At 40.8% G+C, this 20,514-nt stretch overlaps 3 protein-coding genes across 3 annotated transcripts; 2 read left to right on the top strand and 1 right to left on the bottom strand.

Annotated features, from left to right (window-relative positions):
• Positions 1–398: 398 nt before the first annotated feature.
• Positions 399–3,344, bottom strand: chmp3 (charged multivesicular body protein 3). The gene is made up of 6 exons (XM_034563044.1): positions 3,173–3,344; positions 2,644–2,704; positions 2,043–2,222; positions 1,775–1,896; positions 1,523–1,637; positions 399–1,384 (listed from the first exon to the last, which is right to left on the bottom strand). The coding sequence occupies exons 1-6, from the start codon at positions 3,215–3,217 to the stop codon at positions 1,245–1,247; spliced, it is 663 nt and encodes a 220-aa protein (XP_034418935.1). The 5' UTR covers positions 3,218–3,344; the 3' UTR covers positions 399–1,244.
• Positions 3,345–5,065: 1,721 nt separating this feature from the next.
• Positions 5,066–12,753, top strand: hspa4l (heat shock protein 4 like). Its single transcript, XM_034563043.1, has 19 exons — positions 5,066–5,478; positions 6,506–6,563; positions 6,708–6,848; positions 7,092–7,214; positions 7,302–7,401; positions 7,620–7,753; positions 7,840–8,084; positions 8,178–8,254; positions 8,351–8,502; positions 8,672–8,778; positions 8,981–9,114; positions 9,359–9,555; positions 9,700–9,774; positions 9,946–10,086; positions 10,287–10,412; positions 10,509–10,616; positions 11,345–11,464; positions 11,787–11,948; positions 12,038–12,753. The coding sequence occupies exons 1-19, from the start codon at positions 5,372–5,374 to the stop codon at positions 12,224–12,226; spliced, it is 2,496 nt and encodes an 831-aa protein (XP_034418934.1). The 5' UTR covers positions 5,066–5,371; the 3' UTR covers positions 12,227–12,753.
• Positions 12,754–14,020: 1,267 nt separating this feature from the next.
• Positions 14,021–20,149, top strand: plk4 (polo-like kinase 4 (Drosophila)). The gene is given in 23 exon segments (XM_034562774.1): positions 14,021–14,964; positions 14,967–15,016; positions 15,165–15,260; positions 15,569–15,664; positions 16,169–16,276; positions 16,365–16,436; positions 16,438–16,575; positions 16,577–16,736; positions 16,739–16,806; positions 16,809–16,859; positions 16,861–17,013; positions 17,015–17,092; positions 17,094–17,362; positions 17,445–17,536; positions 17,817–18,142; positions 18,241–18,345; positions 18,481–18,583; positions 18,671–18,820; positions 18,923–19,151; positions 19,239–19,341; positions 19,430–19,567; positions 19,657–19,763; positions 19,870–20,149. Coding segments are annotated over 23 exon segments (2,877 nt in total). The 5' UTR covers positions 14,021–14,888; the 3' UTR covers positions 19,979–20,149.
• Positions 20,150–20,514: the final 365 nt, after the last annotated feature.

Genomic DNA, 20,514 nt, shown 5'->3' with positions numbered 1-20,514 from the left:
CCATTTTGAAGCCAAGAAAAGGCTTAAAAACAAGGGAAATGCTTTATCTTTCTTGCCCTTCATAAAAAGGACTCTACATATCAATGTAGTATTACTTCCATTGTCTGGCAGGTTCAATATAAAAAGTCCAGAGAATAATTATTTGACATATTTTTCTGAGTCATACTTCCAGCACGTGGTTATTACTAGACTGCTTTAGCTGAACAGCGAGCAAGCACCTTCATCTGACAGAATTACAGAATTATATTTTCCGTGCAGTTCAGTTTCTCACCAGTTGAGGGGGCTGTTGCAAGGCAGCATGTTCAGATTTCCCAAATTAAGACAAACATTTAGTGTTTATTTTGACGTTGAAATGCTAAATGTACGCCAAGTAATTGCAGAAAAAAAGTGTAATCCAGTTTGCTGTTTAGCAACCTTTGATCTTAAAGTTTATTTCCTTATTTTTTCCCAATTCACATAGAAAAATTATATGCACAATAATTCCACAATACATAGGTTCTGCACCAACCAACCCTTCGATTTCCTCTGCATCTTTCCGCTGAGAAGAAACTGGATCATGATGAAGTCAAACATTTAATGAGCTAAATGTTAATGCAAATAAAATGGGTTATGGTGGCATGCGTGCATTCACTTAACATGTATGACCACATATAGAATAGATACATATTGACTGTACAGACTATCAAAGGAGAAATCCACCCACCATCTCTAGTGTCTCAGACGATGTAGACTCGTTACCAGTAAAGAGAACAGCTGTTGCTTACAAAATGTATCCGAAACAGATTAGAACTGCCGAGTAGTGATCAAGGGTGTGATTTAAGTGCAGGGTGGTTATTTAATCGCTTGTTTGGATCATAAATACCCAAGTACATCCATCACCATTCCATAACTTAGGACAGAAGATATGATGAACCACTATAGGCACAGCAGGCTTGTCATACTTACATTATATACACTTTCAAAAACCTTCTGTTTGACTTTGGATAATAAAGACTTACCGAGGGTTTCCCCTGATAATAAAAGACAAAAAGCAAAAACACCTTTTTTTCCTGTCCAAGTGGACCAACTGTTCTATAAAAAAACATTAACTGTCATAGCACAAAGTTAACCCCAAATGATAATGTAAAATAATAATTAGAATATGAAGCTTGGAGGCTGCTCAGCACTGTAAACCCAGCACCAGAATTGTCTCTGTCCTTATTGGAGTGAGTAAACTCACTTTGACAGAACAGTGGCAGTTCACCTTAGCTCCTCAGAGCTGCCAATCTGGACTGCATTGCTTCAATGTCCTCTTCTGACTCATCCTCTGAAGCTGCAGCAGCTGCAGCTGGCTTTATTTCAGGCAGGGCGTCTGTGACTTTGTTTGGTGCTTTGCCAAGGGCACCTAACGAAGCAAATAGAACCATGAAACAGAGCATTCAGTATTATTCATTTGGAGTGATTCAGACTTAAAGAAAATATAGACACCAAAACAGGAATGAAACAAAGTATTGTGATGATTTAGTTGAACAAATTTCTTCACCTGCTGTGATCTCAAAGAGGATCTTGTCAACTTCCTCCTCTGCTGCTTCCTCCATCTCCTCTCCATCTTCCATGCTCTCAAATGTGTCTTCCAACATTTCCTCAATGATGCCAGCCTGAAAGATTAATATGTATACACAATGACGTGGCTTAGCAACGTTTTTCTTGTAAAGGAGTAATGGTAGATGGTGGCCACGGCGTTCCATTCATTGTAAGTAAAATGTATCTATTCGTGTTGGACACTTCTGCTGACCTTCATCATCTCCTTTGATAGTTCCCTCATGGTGGCCTGGATCTCTGGGATTTTGACAAGGTTCTGCATCGCTTTCATCACCTCTGTGCTCTTCTGCAGGGACCCGGCTACACGCACTACAGCTAGAAATATACAAAATACATTCCCTTCACTGACAGTGCAGAGCAGAACATTAAGTTCTATGATGAAACAGCAAACATAATTTTAGATCTGATGACTTTAAATATTCCCCTGTCCAATCATTCAGACTATTTAGTCCCAAACTCACCAAGCTGATTCTTCATGCTCAGTTGCACAGAGTTCATTTGGGCTTTGGAAGCGTAAAGTTTTGTGACAGCTCGTTTTGACTGAATCATCTCCTTTGCGAGAACCACACACACATCCCTCTGGCCCCTTTTGGCAGCATCTTTAATAGATCTTTTAACTTTTTCTTCTTCCCTTTGAATATCTGAAAGAAACGGGTTCAGACATTATGTAAAGCAAATAACATATAATTAGGTCATTGCATTTAGTGGATAATTAAATTATGCAACATGACAAATCTACCATCTTATGGAATGACTGCCTCCAGTGCAAAGTCATTAATACTTTTTACTGAAATTCTTTTATTTGACATTTTTCAGGCTATTGAGCGAATGAGATAAGGCAGTTGTTGTCACTTCAAATTAATGTTTTAAGATCTCTATTAGCAAATTGTCCCCATTTTGCGTCAAGAAATTCCAATTGAAACTAATATGATAATTTCTTCCATTGATTTTCAGATATTAGACATTTTAGACTAATCATGAAATGTGAAATAAACACTCATTTTATAATAAAAAAATATCCTTTTATAAAAACTACAGTTGTTACAGTTGACTGTATCTTACCTCGAATCTGTCTGTCAATCACTCTCATTTCCTTCCTGATCTTTTGAGACCACTCATTCACCTGAAATGTTGTGGACATCGTTTAAAAATTGCTCTTCAACATGGCGTTACGTGTAGTATCAGACTAAAGCAATGTACAACTGTAACAGATCACGATGGCAGCTACACTGAAGCGAACACAATCAGGATTTGTTTACATCGAAGCAGACGAGTGTTAGCGTGAGTGCTAACTAGCTCGCTCTTACTACAGAAACCAAAACAAGGTTGGCTGATCGGTTATTGGGGCACATAAACCGGCGTATTACATTAAAGACTGTATACATACTGCTGGTTAACACCGGGTACTATTACAGGAAGTGTTAGTTATTTTTAAACGAGTCTAACATCAGCTTTTCAGTTAGCATGAAGTAGCAACAGATTGGACGAAGTATGCGGAGTTAACGTTAAACTGACAGCTAAGCTAACGTTGTCGTCTTACGGCGGATTAAACACTCAAAGACAGTCCTGGGATTCAACAGTCAGTACTCACCTGCTCTTTTGGTGATTTATCTGGTGTTCTGCCGAACAGTCCCATTTTGACTACTCCGTTAAATGCCAAGCTAACCTACTTAACTACCACCAGCTAGCTTGCTCAGCTTGTTGAAGCAGCACTTCCTGCTCTCGCGCTCAGGCTCAGTTAGAATATGTGGTAACGGGCAGTCGGTCTGGTTTTCATCAAGGAAACAAGGACAAGTGTTCTAGTGAGGATGAAATCCAACCGGACACACAACCAATACAATGATGTGTTCATGGTAAAACTATTTACATATGTACAATTATTTTTACAGAAAAGATATTAACAGTGCATTTAATCATGAGTCAAAAATCATCTAACTTAAATAATTATATATATATACATATATATATATATATGTTTTTTTGTAGTCAACATTTAAATATCTGTAATTACATTTTGACTCAGAAATGTTAATTCCAAATATCTTAATTTAAATTCACACTAACCATAATAAAAATGATCAGTCAATAATTATTCCTTTACGTTACCTTTAATTCTGCACATTCAAAGACATCATAATTATTTAATAGACATTTCATTTGAAGATATTTGAATGTTCAGTCAAAATAAAAGTTAATATTTCTTTAACATTTACTTTAGTCGCAATTTCTTTGATATTTATTGCATGGCTCCATGTAAAATGTCTAGACTTTAGTTTAAAAAAAAGCCATATGACTAAGGTTAGTTATTCTCTATAAGTTGTTTTCTGTCACTTTGTATCTTTATGCAGAAATTAAAGTAAATAAGTCACTGCTGGAAATACTTAATTACTGTACAATAATATTAAAATTGTAAACTGCAATTTTCAGGTAATGGTACATTTACTTAAAGTATTTTTGTTTATGCTACTTTCTACATCAAAGGGAAATATAGCAGCCTTATTTTAACTTCACTGCACTTATTTAATAGTTATTGTTTCCAGTTCCTTTGCAGATATGATTTTTCATTCAAAACCTCTGTTTAAAAAAAAAAAACAAGTTGTTATATATATATATATACAACTTGTTTTACAACTCGACAGCATATAAAGTAGTAATTATTATCTCCATCTCAATTCCATTAAAATGCTTGTTCCACATTAACGTTACGAACAATTTAATAAGATATATCTAGAAATACATTCCAAAGAAGCAAGTAGCCATTTGCTTTTCATAGCCTTAAGTACTTCTCGCGAATTATACTTCTGTGCCATTATTGAAATAACATCTTGCTGCTGGACTTTAACTTTTTACACAGCGGTATTACTATTTTTATTAAAGAAAAGGATCTGAGTACTTCTTACACCACTGCCAAGGGCACATTTGTGAATTTGGATATATTAAAATAAAACACAAAAATATACAAAGAAAAATAATTCAGACATTTGAATAATACACAGAGAAACACGTGTTAAGGAGATATTTTGTGATGCAGTGCACCAGCCCAGGAGGATGGTGATTCATTTGTCTCATTCTTTCCATATTAGTTACTACATATTATAAGTAGATGAGCTGTACATGTTATGGCCTGACCACACCTGTCACCGGTATGGGAGTGTCCCCGTCCAAAGCCTTTCAGAAGGACAGCTTGCAAGCTCCAGGTATATGTAACGCTAACTTCACAGATATAACTGCACTGTGCACTCATCAGTGCTAAAACACGTGAGATTTAGACGGAGACTCTACTTGACAGCTTCAACCGAGAGCAAACATCGCTGTAATGCCACTGCTGACGATCGCTTGTGACGTATTCCACGGTCCTCTTTCCAGGGAGTTCTAGATTTTTCTGTTCTCAATTGCTCTTTCCACCAATCACAATAGGGCAATGGGTGTGCCGCAGCCAATCACAGACGCGTGGGGGCGGGCTGGAGAGAATCCGTGAGTCGGAGCCAGAGCCGCTGGGTGATGTGAGGGCGGCGGAGGAGAGGGAGAATCCGGTCTGGACATCATCGCTCCCTGGGATTACTCTGAATGAGTTTGCTATAAACAGCGTGACTTACATAACAGCTAGTAATTCAGTTAGTACTCCCTCAGCTAGCTTTCTCGTAGTGTTTCAAAGCAGAGGGCACGCTTAATTACAATTCGTTTAGGTGCAGACGGTCATTGTATGTAATAACAGTTGCATTTTGTCGTAGTTGTCAAGTGCGTCGTGGTGGAGGATAATTTACAGGAGTTGTATTTTAGAGCGCTCACTATGTCAGTGGTCGGGATTGATGTGGGTTACCAAAACTGTTACATCGGAGTGGCCAGGAGCGGTGGCATTGAAACCATTGCGAACGAGTACAGTGACAGATGCACACCGTAAGTACAAATACTGACCGTCACCATCACCGTTAAATGTGTGTTTGTTACGCAATGATGCAAACTGGGGGCGCGCTGGCTGAGCGATGACGGTGTGCAGGCAGCACGGGTGGCGGCGGCGGCGGCGGCGGCGGCTGTGATGCGGCCTCCAGCTGTTGGTTTATCACCGCAGGTTAACGGAGGTTTGCTAGGGTCATTTCAGAAAGACACAATGACAAAATGTCTTTCTGAAATGATCGCAAACAAACAGACAGTTGATGTGTATCCCGGTAACCACCAAAGTGTGCGCACTGCACCTCAAAGTTGACTGAGAATGAGTAACTTAAAGAAAACAGGATGTTATCGAGATTACAGAGCATTTTAATATATGTCAGTGCTGTCGTCTGCGAAGGAAAATAAATAGGTTATCCCATGGCCTGCCAAAAAGCTACTTCCTCTACAAGGACCAGCCCAGAATTAACAGGGAATTAATGGTGTACGTTTTATTTATGGAATATGTCATGAATGAACTAATCTTACAATACTAAGACATTTCCATGTATGGTTCTGACTCTGAGGGAAATAAAGATGCAGCATCCTGCAAACAGAGATGTGGAGGAGAAAGAGCATTACACCTTGATGTGAATGGGGATATTTTTGTGGCAAGGTGAAACTAGGGAGTGACTTGTCACTGTCAGCCAAATGGATCCCTAAACCTTGTATGAGCAGACACATTTATCTTTGTCAGTAAAGGGAATGGTTTGCAGTACGTCGGCTAAAAGACATAAGAGTTTTATGAGTTGAAGAGGTAACATTTTTTTTGTACAGGATGAGCCTACTTTTGAAGATGAACTGTTCTCTCACTGCCCTAGTTTGTGGTTCTTCCTCAGACTCCCTTGTGAAATTTCCTAAATCAAAATCTCTCAGCACTCGACATTTGATTCTGTCTGCGACATTCAGTCAATTAGAGTTCTGCCCCGTCTACAACATCTGGTAACGGTTATTTCTACTGTATCCTAATTTTCTGATGCATTTGTCTTCCATGAAGGGCTTGTGTATCTTTGGCCTCCAAAAACCGCATGATCGGAAATGCAGCCAAGAGTCAAGTAAGATCATCTATGGCATTTTGTCTAATTTCTGTAATAAATGCAACATTGCCCTGAAATGATTGGATACATTGTTAAAGTTGTCTTATTGATTATGAGTTGTATAGTCTACAGTTGAGTTTTATGAGTGTCCTCTCATTTTAGATGACAACAAACTTTAAAAATACAGTCCATGGATTCAAAAAGTTCCACGGCAGAGCATTTGATGACCCATTGGTCCAAGTGGAAAAACCCAAACTGCCTTACAGCTTACACAAACTGCCCAATGGAAACACGGGAATTAAGGTGAATTATTGTACAAACTTACAGCATGTTTGTTTTTCCCTTTCTCTCTGATCCTGACCATTTCCCGCTGCCACTGCACACCTTTGTTATTCAAATTCAACCAGGATGCTAATAAGTGCATGGGATGCTCAGATGTTTTATTTTGTAATTCACCTCCAAACAACTCATTGGCTGTATGCTTAATACGCTGTACCTTCTAGCCTTTAATTGTCCTTGCCGGTCCTAATTGTATCATGTTCACAGGTGCGTTATTTGGATGAGGACAAAGTGTTCACAGTGGAGCAGATCACCGGGATGCTGCTTACCAAGCTGAAAGAGACGTCAGAGAGCGCCCTGAAGAAGCCGGTCGTGGACTGTGTCGTCTCTGTGAGTGAGGAAAACATTACAGAAGACCGGCAGCATGATTCACAAAGTGGTTCAATGATACATATTGAGTTGTGCTTTGTTTTACAGGTCCCAAGTTTCTTCACAGATGCTGAGAGGCGGTCAGTGTTTGATGCAACTCAAATAGCAGGGCTGAACTGTTTACGGCTTATTAATGATACCACTGCAGGTCAGTGTTCTTGGGTCACAGTAAAACCTTTTGAATGGGGGCAAAGTTCAAAAGTGGAACGACGATTAGTTCTTCAGTGTCCAGCTTTGTAAATTTCACTAACCCCACGCTAAGTTAATATGTAGGTACACACTGAACTCTTGCAAGGCAATAGCAGAACAATCTAACTCCACCAACAGTAGAATATCTTGTGTTTCATTTGTATTTTGTATTTGCAGTGGCTTTGGCCTACGGGATCTACAAGCAGGACCTTCCTACTCCGGAAGAGAGGCCAAGAAATGTGGTATTTGTTGACATGGGACATTCATCATTCCAGGTCTCCATCACTGCCTTCAACAAAGGCAAACTCAAGGTTAGCCTTTCGCCTTTTTTCCACCTTGATTCACACCTTCACCTGCAGCTTTGCAACCCAACTCAGTGCTGATTCTGCTCCGTCAGGTCCTCGCCACTGCATTTGACCTGTACCTTGGAGGGCGCAATATGGATGAGGCGCTGGTAGATTACTTCTGCGAGGAGTTTAAGAACAAGTACAAGATAAATGTGAGGGAGAACCCAAGGGCTCTGCTGCGGCTGCACCAGGAGTGTGAGAAACTGAAGAAGCTAATGAGTGCCAACTCCTCCGATCTGCCTCTGAACATAGAGTGCTTCATGAATGACATTGATGTTTCCGGCAGGATGAACAGGTACACATTTTAAGTTTTACTCCTTAATTGTGCCTCCCTTTGGTGGAAATCAAGCATTATAAATTACTTTTCTTCTTCATTTGCAACCTATAGGGGCCAGTTTGAAGACATGAGTGCTCAATATCTGATGAGAGTAGAGATGCCACTGAAAGCAGTCCTTGAACAATCAAGTATGTGCCGAACATTTGGTTGAATTTGTGAAGTATATTGCTTGAATACTGTATATAGTAAGAATCGACTCAGTCCTGTGTCTGTTTTGTGGGCAGAGCTAAGCCGGGATGATATCTATGCAGTGGAGATAGTTGGAGGAGCCACGAGAATCCCAGCTGTCAAAGAGAGAATCGCAAAGTTTTTCGGCAAAGACATCAGCACCACGCTCAATGCAGACGAAGCTGTCGCTAGAGGCTGTGCACTTCAGGTGGAACACTAACAGATCATGTTTTCTAGTTTTGATGCACTGTACAACTATTCTGTAGCTTGTCAAATACAATGCAGTTAATGTGCATTTAATTGTGTGGTGTCTGTGTGTGTGTGTGTGTGTGTGTGGTGTCTGTGTGTGTGTGTGTGTGTGTGCGGTTTCGGTGTAGTGTGCAATTTTGTCTCCAGCATTTAAGGTGCGTGAATTCTCCATCACTGACGTGGTTCCCTTTCCTATTACTCTTCGCTGGAAAACACCAACAGAGGATGGAGTGGGGTTAGGACATTTTTTACCTTATCCTAATTAACCATGCACGGCAGGACCAATATACATAAAACAAGCCTTTATATTTCTCTTTAGTCTTTTCTTTATGTGGTAAGCCAAGCTAGGTCAGCTAGTTTGACGATGCAGTATTTGCTGGGTTTCAACAATCTGACTGAGCTTTTTCTTTCCCCACCTTACTGCATTTGTGTCACAGAGAGTGTGAGGTGTTCAGTAAGAATCACGCTGCTCCATTTTCCAAAGTGATCACCTTTCACAAGAAGGAGCCCTTTGACCTTGAAGCCTTCTACAGCTGCCCTCAAGAGCTCCCCTACCCGGACCACAGGATAGGTAACTCTACTCATTCTGCCCTCTCAAAGTCAGTCACACCTGCCTGTAACCCAGTTTTTATGGCTGGCCCCGATTGTTGCTGAGCAAGCCAAACAAATGTGTGTGTGTGTGTGTGGTAGGAAGGAGGGGGGTTACCCTCAGGTGGGATATCAGTTTGTACATTCGGTCTCTTAAGGGAATATGTTGAAGGTGTTTAATTGAAGCTCTTCAACAGAGTACTCGCTTTGTTCCCATCTGCCACCAGGATGCTTCTCTGTACAGAATGTGGCTCCCCAGCCAGAAGGAGAAAGTTCTAAAGTGAAGGTCAAAGTGCGCGTTAATGTCCATGGCATCTTCAGTGTGTCCAGCGCCTCTCTGATTGAGAAGCAGAAAGGGGAGGGAGAGGACATGCAAATCGACTCGGAGCCAATGGTGCAGAATGAAGGCAGGGCAGAAGACCAGGTAAGAGTGCAAACAGAAAAACACAATTAATTCCTTAATTCCTTTGCCTGTCCAATGTACAGTAGCTTTTTTTAAATTATAATTTGTTGTTATTTATATCTAATCTGACTTTGATGAAACAGCTGAATGTGTGTTGTGTCTCAGACCAAAATGCAGGTGGACCAGGAAGGCCAAGGCCAGGGCGACCAGCAGAACGAGGACAACAGTTCCAGCAGTAAGGTCAGCTGGACTTCCTTCAATAAAAAAAGTATATGTTTTCACACAGTCACAAAAAAAGTCAGAAAAATATATGAGTATTAGTTTGATGAAATGTCCCGTCTATAACGACTGTAGACTTACAAAAGAAGGTCTTTGAGGTCTAAAGTGTTTTCTGGTTTCCAAATATACGAGGGGGCGTCTGGAGAAAAGCCGGACCCAGCAGCAGGAGGAAGTAAACCCAAAGTGAAAGTGAAGAGTATTGAGCTTCCCATCATGGCCAACAACCTTCGACAGCTTGACAGCGACGTCCTCAACGACTTTGTGGAGTATGAGGTGAGTGCTCCTGCTGGCCTTTGGAAACGCTGAGTCATGGCACACTAATGGGTGGAGTGGAATTAAACATTAGAGGTGTTCATTCAACTCAACTTGACATGACACGTTATGATGTTATTAGCCAGATAGCATTATATTTAAGGTATTGCTGCTATTTGTTGCTGTCCTGTGACATTGTTTGTGTTTTTCTTTCCTCACAGCATCAGATGATTATCCAGGACAAATTGGTGAAAGAGCAGAATGATGCTAAAAATGCTGTTGAGGAGTATGTATACGATCTGCGGGACAAACTGTGTGGGATATATGAAAAGTATATCACTGAGGATGTGAGTGCAGCTTTCTTACATATTTCTGATGAACCAAGCAAGTTTTCTACTTCTGTATTTACTTAAAATCGGTTTTATGTTTGCCATTAATAACAGGACAGTAACCGGCTAACACTTATGCTGGAGGACACAGAGAACTGGCTGTATGAGGACGGTGAGGACCAACCCAAACAAGTCTATGAGGAGAAGCTGGATGCACTTAAGGTTTGTTTGTTTCATTTTGTGTTCCTATTTTCAATTTCAGATGGGATTTTAACTAACTACAGCAATTGGACTGTACAACAAATCACCTCTGGCCAGATCCTCTATCTATGGACTAATTTTAATTTTCACTGTACACATTCATGTTGATTTACACTTCATATACACTACACATACTTTACATTTTGCACACTCTGTTTAAACTTAAAGTAATGTCCTTAAATACACACTGCAGTTATTCGTATTCTATTGTGTATATATATATTTGACATATTTTGCACATCATTTATTGAATGTCCTTATTGTATTCTATTGTGTATATATATATTTTATTGTATTCTATTGTGTATATATATATTTTATTGTATTCTATTGTGTATATATATTATATATATATATATATTATTTTATATTTTGTATATATCTGTCATCCCTGTTCTTATATGTTATTTTATTTTGTGTGTTTAGTTTATTTAGTCTATTCCATTTGGTGTCTGTAAAACTACTATGACAACAAATTTCCCCTTGGGGATTAATAAAGTATCTATCTATCTATCTATCTATCTATCTATCAATCTATCTATCCATCTATCTATCTATCTATCTATCTACTAGAAAAAAGCTTTGACAACCTACTGAGCTTGACTGAGGCTAAGAGGTATTTGAAAGGCTTTTAGGGACTTAAAGGGAGGATAACCGTCAACATTTACGTAAATTCTGGTATTTTCTAGAGGTTGGGTCAACCCATTCAGGTTCGGCACAGAGAGCACGAGGACAGGCCAAGAGCTTTTGAAGAGCTGGGAAAGAAACTGCAAATCTACATGAAGTTTGTGGATTCCTATAAACAGAAGGTAAATACTTTTGATCGAGGGATGCAATGCATTTACACATCTTCTTTATGAATTGAATGATAATAGTTTTCTTTATTTTGTTGGGTTTTGTACAGTTCTTTATAAGTATGTCTATGCAGTTTCTTCGTCAACCAGGTCTGAGTGCAATTGCAATGTGTTTTACCTGTGTGATATTTAACACACTGGTCTGCGCATACATTCTAAAATTGTTGTGTCACATTAATGCTTATGTTTTGGTTCGGCTTCAGTGGCACCCACTACAAAATCTTTGGGATTTGTAGATGTAACTTTAGTAATCTTCTTGTCACAAATTCTCCCCTAGGATGAGCGATACCTGCATTTGAGTGCAGAGGAGATGAGTATTGTGGAGAGGTGTGTGAAGGAAGGCATGGTTTGGCTGAACAGCAGGCTGAACGCACAGAGTAAACTTGGTGTTACTCAGGACCCCATTGTTAAAGTAGCAGACATCATTGACAAAATACAGGTATGTGAATGACTATTTAAGATGTAATTATTGATTTAATTAGCAGTGAGTTTCTTTTCCCTACAATTGTAATGCTTCTTACTCACCAGGAACTGGAGGATGTTTGTAATCAAGGATCAACATGCCAAAAACCCACGGTGGAGGAGGCGCCTGAAGTTAATGACCAAAACAGTGAAGCTCATAATGACCCAGCAGCCAGGCAAGCAGCAGAAGGAAAGGGAGATGCAAAGGGAAGCCAGCAGACAAAGCCTGGCACGAAAGAGATGGAGGTGGACTGAGATCAGTGTCTGAGAAGCAAACTCCGCAATCATCACGCGTTTCCCACAACTGACCATTTAGACAGTAGACACATCAATAACTGGGACCATTTCTCAATCGTCACTAGCAACTTCTGTGGGCTTGTTTTGTTGTGCCCCCCATTGGACTTATTAACCTTTTGAGGTTTTTGTTTTCATCCTTATGTGTGACAATCGTGTGCTTTACTCTCTCTAAGATTTGACATACTTAATAAATGAAAGAATGATGCAATAGATTAAACTGTGATTGTGATGTTAAACTGTTTCCTCTGTACCACACAGGAAGGTACCCTTTGTGTTTGCGTTCCATATGTCTCATATGCATCCAGTATTTGCAGTAAATCCTTTCCCTCGACGTAGTGCTCTCCAAATAATTGCTATTGCGGAACTATTAATTTGTATGCAATGATACAAATTATATATATTTGTATCTAATGAGTTTGAGATGATGTCCATGTCTAGAAACTGTAAATACTATTTTAGTAAATAAAAGCGGCCTGCGTATATAATATATGTACATGAAGAACATATTCCTAGTACAATGGCAACGCTTGATACACCAAATATATTTAGTAGGTGATTGGTTGCATATTCCCTTTTTGTTTTCTTGCCTTTTTACACAATTAAATCCAGGGATTTAGAGATGGCAAACAAATATACATTTGTCTGTAAGACAATATTTCTTTAGTCTGAAATTCAATTTTCTACAACAGAACCTGAAAGAAATTGGCCAAATCCGTACTCTAGTTGTGTCCGAGTGAAGACCCGAGATGAGATCAGGACAGCTCGGGAATGTAAGCTGTTACTGCTACGACTACTAACACTAACACTACTGCTACTACTACTTGATCTGCAAAAGTACAACATGAGAGGGACCCTGGTTTCTGAAAAAACTATGGACAATATTAATTGTACACTTTTAAAGAGTCTAAAGAGTGAAGTGAAAGTCTGTGATTAAACATCTGTGATTTGATCTTCACACTTTAAGGAATATTATGTATGTATGTGTATGGAGCCCTGAAGTTAATGAATACATTGGACACTAAGAAATATGGGTGAATAACAACAGACGACATGTTTAATGCAAGCAGCAAATTATATTAAAAAGTATACCTTATTTGATTTTTAAACAAGAAATGTATTGTCTTGATTTTTAAAATTTATTTTCTTACATTTACTGTTTTTTCACAATGCCAGCGAGTCTTTGTTAATCAAGACAAACATGGCACAGAGTCAGTTGTATGATTGTAATTTTGGAAATAACGGCAGAAACATCTTGTCAATCAATTGATTAATTGAACAAAAATGAATCATTAACTCTTTTGACGGTGTACTTTAATGTAATTTTTCAAGCAGAAATGCCAAACAATTGCTCTTTTGTTTATTATAACTATAAAATGAATACCTCAAACAAAGACACAACTCTGGGAAAATGTATTTTTCCTTATTTTAGTATATTTAAAACAAATGAGTATTCAATAAAAATAATCATCAACTGACAATAATCATTCGTTAAAGCCCTAGATTAAATATTTCATTACAATGTAAAAATATTTCCATATAAAGAATTTCTCCATGTCATGGATATATTAATTATTTGTTCTATATGCACTCATCTTATTGCTTATTTCACAATGTATTAATGACTAATTACACGACTCAAATATAAGCTTTAATACAAACATACTAACTTAAAGAGTAAAATAGGTGAAAGAAGAAGTGTTTGGGACGGATCCAGAAAAAAAAGAGGCGTGGTAAACGAGAATGAGAGTTTGTTGTCATGTGACGTAGTCACGAGAGTAACGGGCGGATATTTTCAAAATGGAAGAAATTGCAACGTTTTGGAGGGGAACACAAGAACAACATTTATTTGCCCTCTGAGGACTCACACACCGACTACCGATGCACTCTGTCGGTTAAGGAATATTATTACGAACCCGCGGGCATCTGCAACCCGAACAGCAGCACGATGAGCGCTTCGATCGGCGATAAGATTGAGGTGAGTCGTCTCGTCGGCTGGACGCCCACAAGCCGTCTTCACACTAACGTTTAGGTTGAGGCGAGCTGGTACACAGCTGCCTCGCCGTGCAGTTCAACGAAGCTTTTCTTTACATTTCAACTTTTAAAGTGGCAAGAAAGCGTTCAATTTGATCCATTTAATTAAAATGTTTCAAACGTTTAACTTTCCGCTAATGCTGTGAAGTTGACGCCTTTTTAATTAGCTAGCCACCTGTGTTAGCATTAGCTTCTTTATCGCCTTGTTTGTTGATACATGTGTTGTTTTTTTCTCCCTTTTTTAAAATGTTTTAAACTTGCTGGCATGACTATGTTTTACGTCGTGATGTCGGGGCTTCCAGCCGTGTGTTGCAGCCTCTGCACTCCGGTGTGTAACCTTACCCCGGCTCCCCCGGGACCAACCGTGTGGTTCCTCCCCAGTGCATCAGTTTGGTCGTTCACCATGCTGCCTGGAAACGGCTCCAAGTGGTCCTCGTTAGCGGGAAGAGAGCCGGGATAATTAAAGTTTTGGTTGGCCATCTGACAGCGTCAGCTGTCCGTGGCTTGTTTGACAGTTAACGTTTGTTGTGGGAGGATTTCTCCTCTGCGAAGTCGCAGTCGTTAGATTCTTGTTTTGCTGCACACCGACATGTTGCAGGCTAGAGGGACGAGGTGTGATCACGTTAGTCACTCTTTCTTCAAACATCTCTCTGCTGACGCCCAAGCAGCAGAGATGAGGAGGAGTGTTTCTCTTATGCGCAGGAGCTCAGGATCGAGGTATCATGCTTTTTTTAAAGATCCTGTTAGATGGGATCAAAATATAATTCATTTTAAATCTGAAAATCATACATTCTCTGGCTCTGCAAATACAATTTATGGTTTGTAAAACTCATTCTTAATTGTTTCTCTCTGTCTTCTGCTGTAGGATTTAAGGTCCTCACACTCCTTTGGCAAAGGCTCCTTTGCATGTGTTTACCGGGCAAAATCAGTGAAAACTGGTCTGGAGGTTGCTATCAAAACGGTAAGAATCCCAACATTATCTCTGTCAGTTATATTAGGTAATTATAGCACGCTTCACCTGTAATGTAGACTTGTAACCAACTCCCAAGCTGTTGCCAACGGGAACTGTTTGGATTATTAGACCCTAGTTGTCTCCCAAGGGCTTCTTGTGGTCCTTGACTCCTCACAAGGGAGGTCTGAATAGTTCACTTTCTTTGTTGGCGACAGATTGACTATTAGCCACCGACCAAACCACCATGCAGCAGCGCTGCAACACGTTGATCCTATGAGTGGGAGGTGTATAATTATCTGTGTTGTTCCCATCTGCAGGATTGACAAAAAGCAATGCACAAAGCCGGTATGGTCCAGCGTGTGATAAACGAGGTGGAGATCCAGTGTCGATTGAAACATCCTTCTATACTTGAGGTAATGTTGGCTGGGCACAACTGATTTATTGTATTACTGTAGCTTATTATTACACAAAGTCTGCTGTGGCTCTCATTTTAGATTTTAGGTTTATTTTTTTTCGATGTAAATGTACAATAGACCTAAAACAATTCTGGTAGCGAAATACACTTGAACTAACTTCCCGTCTCCCGTTAGTTCCTCCCAAAAACCTGTGTGATGGTTGTGTTTGAGTCTGCTGATATGAGCGTTGTGCTACCGTTGTCATGGTTATGTGATGTGGACAATTTGCCCCTAGTGTCTGTCTGAAGATTAACCAGGAGAGCAGCTCTTTTGCTTTGTCTAAATACTTGTGGAAAGCTGAACCTTTTTTGGACCACAGCAATAAACTCATTTTTCGATAAAAATGTGATAGTTTTCCCCCGAAGGTCAAATGTGTTCATTTTTGTCAAACTCAAATATTTTCTGTGCCTTCTTATTTTGGCATGATAATAAATACTGTATTATGTCATGTCTTAATTTAAGCTGTACAACTACTTTGAGGACAGCAACTATGTGTACTTGGTGTTGGAGATGTGCCACAGTGGGGAGATGAGTCGGCACCTTAAAGAGCGGGAAATGCCTTTCTCAGAGGTATGAAGGTCAGGCAACTACTTTACTTTGACAATACAATTTGAATTATATTGCAGTACATGGGTTTAGTGATGTTCGGTTTTGCAAGCTGCTTACCCTTTTAAATCTTTGCTCCACAGCAAGACATTTCATGCATCAAATAGTGAAAGGAATGCTGTATTGTACATACCCACGGCATCTTGCATCGAGATCTGACGTTGTCAAACCTTTTGCTGTCGAGCAACATTAACATTAAGATAGCAGACTTTGGCCTGGCCACTCAGCTCAAACTCCCAAATGAAAAGCACTTTACCATGTGCGGGGACACCCAACTACATCTCTCCGGAGGTGGCCACTCGCAGCGCTCATGGTCTTGAATCCGATGTCTGGTCACTGGGGTGCATGTTCTACGCCTTTCTGATGGGTTACCCTCCGTTTGACACTGACACAGTCAAACACACTCTGTCTAAAGTGGTTCTTGGGAGTATGAGATGCCTAGCCATGTTTCTCGAGAGGCTCAGGACCTGATCCATCACCTGCTGCAGAGGGACCCCCGCCCAATCGGCCCAGCCTTTCTGCAGTGCTGGACCACCCATTCATGACCCAAAATCGTCTTGGTTAGGACCAAGGAGCTGGGGTTGGGGGATGAAGGCTCCATGGACAGCGGCATTGCCACCATCTCCACAGCCTGCACCTCCTCCACCTCGGCCAGCAGCAATACCCGCCTCCAGAGGAGAACCAGGCACATGATTGGCTCTTGCCCTTCCCAACCGAATGGCACCTATTCCAACTCTTCCACGCCAACCCAACCACGCCTGTTTTGAAGACGGAGACCAGTTGGCAGCAGCATCCGGCCGACAGATTTCACAGAGAGGGAAGGAGCAGGGGGTGTCATGGTGGAGACAGTGGGCAGCCGCAATCTCGCTACCTGAGAAGGGCTCACTCTTCAGATCGCTCCAGCTCATCTGCCACAGGCCAGGGGTCGAGTCACGCTGAACTGGGGAGATGCCACTCGGAGGAGAGTCTTACTGGTTTAGAAAGACCGGTCTTTCCAATGTCCTCCACTCAGCACCCATTTTCAGAGCATGGAAAGCACCCGTCACAAAAGTAAGAAGTTCTCTATTTATGTATCATCTTCTTATTTTTGACAAAATGTAATAAGACTAACAGATTGCCCTTTCTGTTTCAGTCCTGGGTATTTGTTTTCCACACAGACTGCACATCCACCAAACTTGCAATTTCAAGACCGGGAGGGAGTTACTAATTGGCTCAATAATGAAGGTAAAATTGAGGTTGTTCATTTTCTGTGCGTATTGAGAGATTTCAGCATGGTTCCAGCATTGTTACTTCAGTTTAATACCTCAGCTGATGTTTTCATTCGGGGGAACTTTTAGATGGTTTACCTGCTGGGTTACACTCATAAATATCTATATCTTTTTGGGATTTACCCTGATATATAGAGGCCAGTATACTGACTGAATATGTCGTAAAACTAATCTTAAAACTCTCTAAACACAATGAAGACCACATGTGTAATCAGATCTTTCCAAATGTTTCTCAGCTTCTGGGCAGAGGCCCGCAGACGGCAGCACTCACAGCAGCAGCGGCAGCTTCCATAGCAGCAGAGGTCCTTTAGGGGTTCACAATTCCTGGACAGACAAGCCCATGAGCCGAGGTGTGAACCCTCACCACAACCAGCACTCCAACTCTGACTCATACAGGGAAAATATACCTGGAGCAGAGTTCCAACCTCCTCATGGCCGAGAATTAAAGCTCCCTTCAGCCAAACCCAGTGTGGACATAGAGAAGAAAACGCTGAGAGACATAGTCCCGCCCCTGTGCGCCTCCAGACTAAAGTCTATCAGACAGAAGACCAAAAATGCTGTTGTAAGATATTGCACATATTATTTTGATAACCTGTTAAATGTGCGCTGTGCAAGCAGTTGAGATAATTGTCTTATTTGTTTGCCTTGTGCTTCCTCCAGGTGAGCGTCCTGGACACAGGAGAAGTGTGTATGGAGTTGTTAAAAAGCCACAGTGGTCAAGAGAGGGTCAAAGAAGTCCTTCGGATTTCCGGTGATGGTTTGATGGTGAGCTCACAGGATTGCATTGTGAAGTATGTCTCTGTGTTCCATATGTGACTGGTGGAGGGTTGTCCAACATTATATGATGCAAGGCTGGTGGCATCATTTGATATACGTAAAACGTATTATCATCTCTTTTAGGTGACAATATATCAGCCCAATGGTGGAAAGGGATTGCCTGTCCTGGACTGTCCTCCTGCTCTTCCAGAAGATATTCTGATCTGTAGCTATGGGGACCTTCCAGGTATTGCATCAAACCCAGTAACTTTAGCTTGGAAAGGATTAGAATGTGCACGTTGATTTATATATTTATTTATTTTTTTTGCCACAGAGAAATACTGGAAGAAGTACCAATACGCCTCCAGGTTTGTGCAGCTCGTGAAATCCAAGACTCCTAAAGTGACATTTTACACCAAGTATGCAAAGGTCATGCTGATGGAGAACTCTCCTAATGCAGACCTGGAAGTTTGCTTTTATGATGGTGAGTCAGTTACATGTGTTTATTGAACCATGTGATCCGAAACTGCACTGACCTTTTTGTGTGTGAGTTGATATGTAATGCTTCATAAACTCTGTTTTGTAGGAGCAAAGACTCACAAGACGACAGAGTTGGTGCGAGTGGTGGAGAAGAGCGGGAAGTCGTACACCGTGAAGGGCGAGGTGGGGCTGAGCGGCCTGAGCCCAGAGAGCAGGCTGTATGTGGAGATGTCTGATGAGGGCCACGGCATGTGTTTGTCCTTGGAGGCCGCCATCACAGCCGAGGAGCAGCGCAGCGCCAAGAAGATCCCCTTCTTCCCCATAACTATTGGCAGGTGAGAGAAACAGATTGTTGTATGGATACTCTCGGTTTCAATGTTGCCTTGTGTGACTGTTGGTTCTGTGTATGTCACCCCTCCTAGGCGACCCGCCAACCCAGACTCCCCGTGCTCATCGTCCCTGCCTTCCCACCCGGTGCCTCCGGATACAGCGTCGCCTCCTCAACCTCCCAAAATCACTCCTTCAGTGAGTGACTCACAGCCCCACACTTCAGGACCTACAGATAGTTTAGAGGCTTAAACAGATTCTGATAAGATTTCATATATATTTTCAGATGATCTCCTATGACGGGTCAGATTTTACCACAGCCAGCCTGAGTAAGAAAACCTCCCCATTGCGACAGCACATGGTGCAAAACACAGGAAAAGTGGTTAAGTCGATATTTGTGCCCAATGTTGGATGGGCATCCCAGGTAATTGAATAAATGAAGCTAATATTCTATAACCAGCAATTCATTGTCTTTGTGATTCAATGATTTCATCTTTATTCACGTATCTGCAGCTAACGAGTGGAGAGGTGTGGGTGCAGTTCAATGATGGGTCCCAGCTGGTGGTTCAGGCTGGAGTTTCCTGCATCACCTACACATCTCCAGAGGGGAGGATCACCAGGTGCAAAACACGTCAGAAATGTGTTGTCACTTTAAGGGCTCCTGTGTTTCTGTTAAGGCAGTGGCAGCTGGGGGACGGCGCTCATTAATGCTCTTCTTGTCTACAGGTATAAGGACAACGAGAAGTTGCCAGAGCAAGTCAAGGAGAAACTGCACTGTCTCTCTACCATCTTGGGACTGCTGGCAAACCCCACAGCACATCTACAACCTCATTAGCACAACATCCCAGCAGCACAGAGGCCTGGCAGGGATCAGAAAGTAGCTTTAGAAACCTATATTGTCTTTTGTTCTTGTAAATATATCTGTTTGTTTTTTTACGTGTACAGAAGACTAAGATTATGAAAAGATATATTTTTTTTAAAATAAGCAACCGTTTTGTCTCATTGGGATTTGTTGAAAAAAGTGTCATGTTGTCTTTTTTTTTTTTTTAACTGTCTACAATTCTATGAAATGCACGATTCACAAATGCTGAGTCAATAAACATCTGGAGGCTGGGTTAAGAAATGCTACACTTTGTTTTGCAGTCTTCACTTTGCATTCATGAAGGAACGTGAAATTAAAAGTATTCACTAATGACCATAAGACAACAGAATGGATTGATCAGAATGAAGAGAACGTTCTGGTGATAGTCCTACTTTACATTCACACCGAATAACGGTTACATGAGACTGAGTCCCTCACTACTCAAGGTAACCTACACAACACATTTATTTACCCAGTCAGTTTAGAAAACCAAGATGAATTGAATTTCA

This window comes from Cyclopterus lumpus, chromosome 22, assembly GCF_009769545.1.
Source record: "Cyclopterus lumpus isolate fCycLum1 chromosome 22, fCycLum1.pri, whole genome shotgun sequence".
Taxonomy (NCBI): Eukaryota; Metazoa; Chordata; class Actinopteri; order Perciformes; family Cyclopteridae; genus Cyclopterus; species Cyclopterus lumpus.
This window is presented reverse-complemented; position numbering and strand designations above follow the sequence as displayed.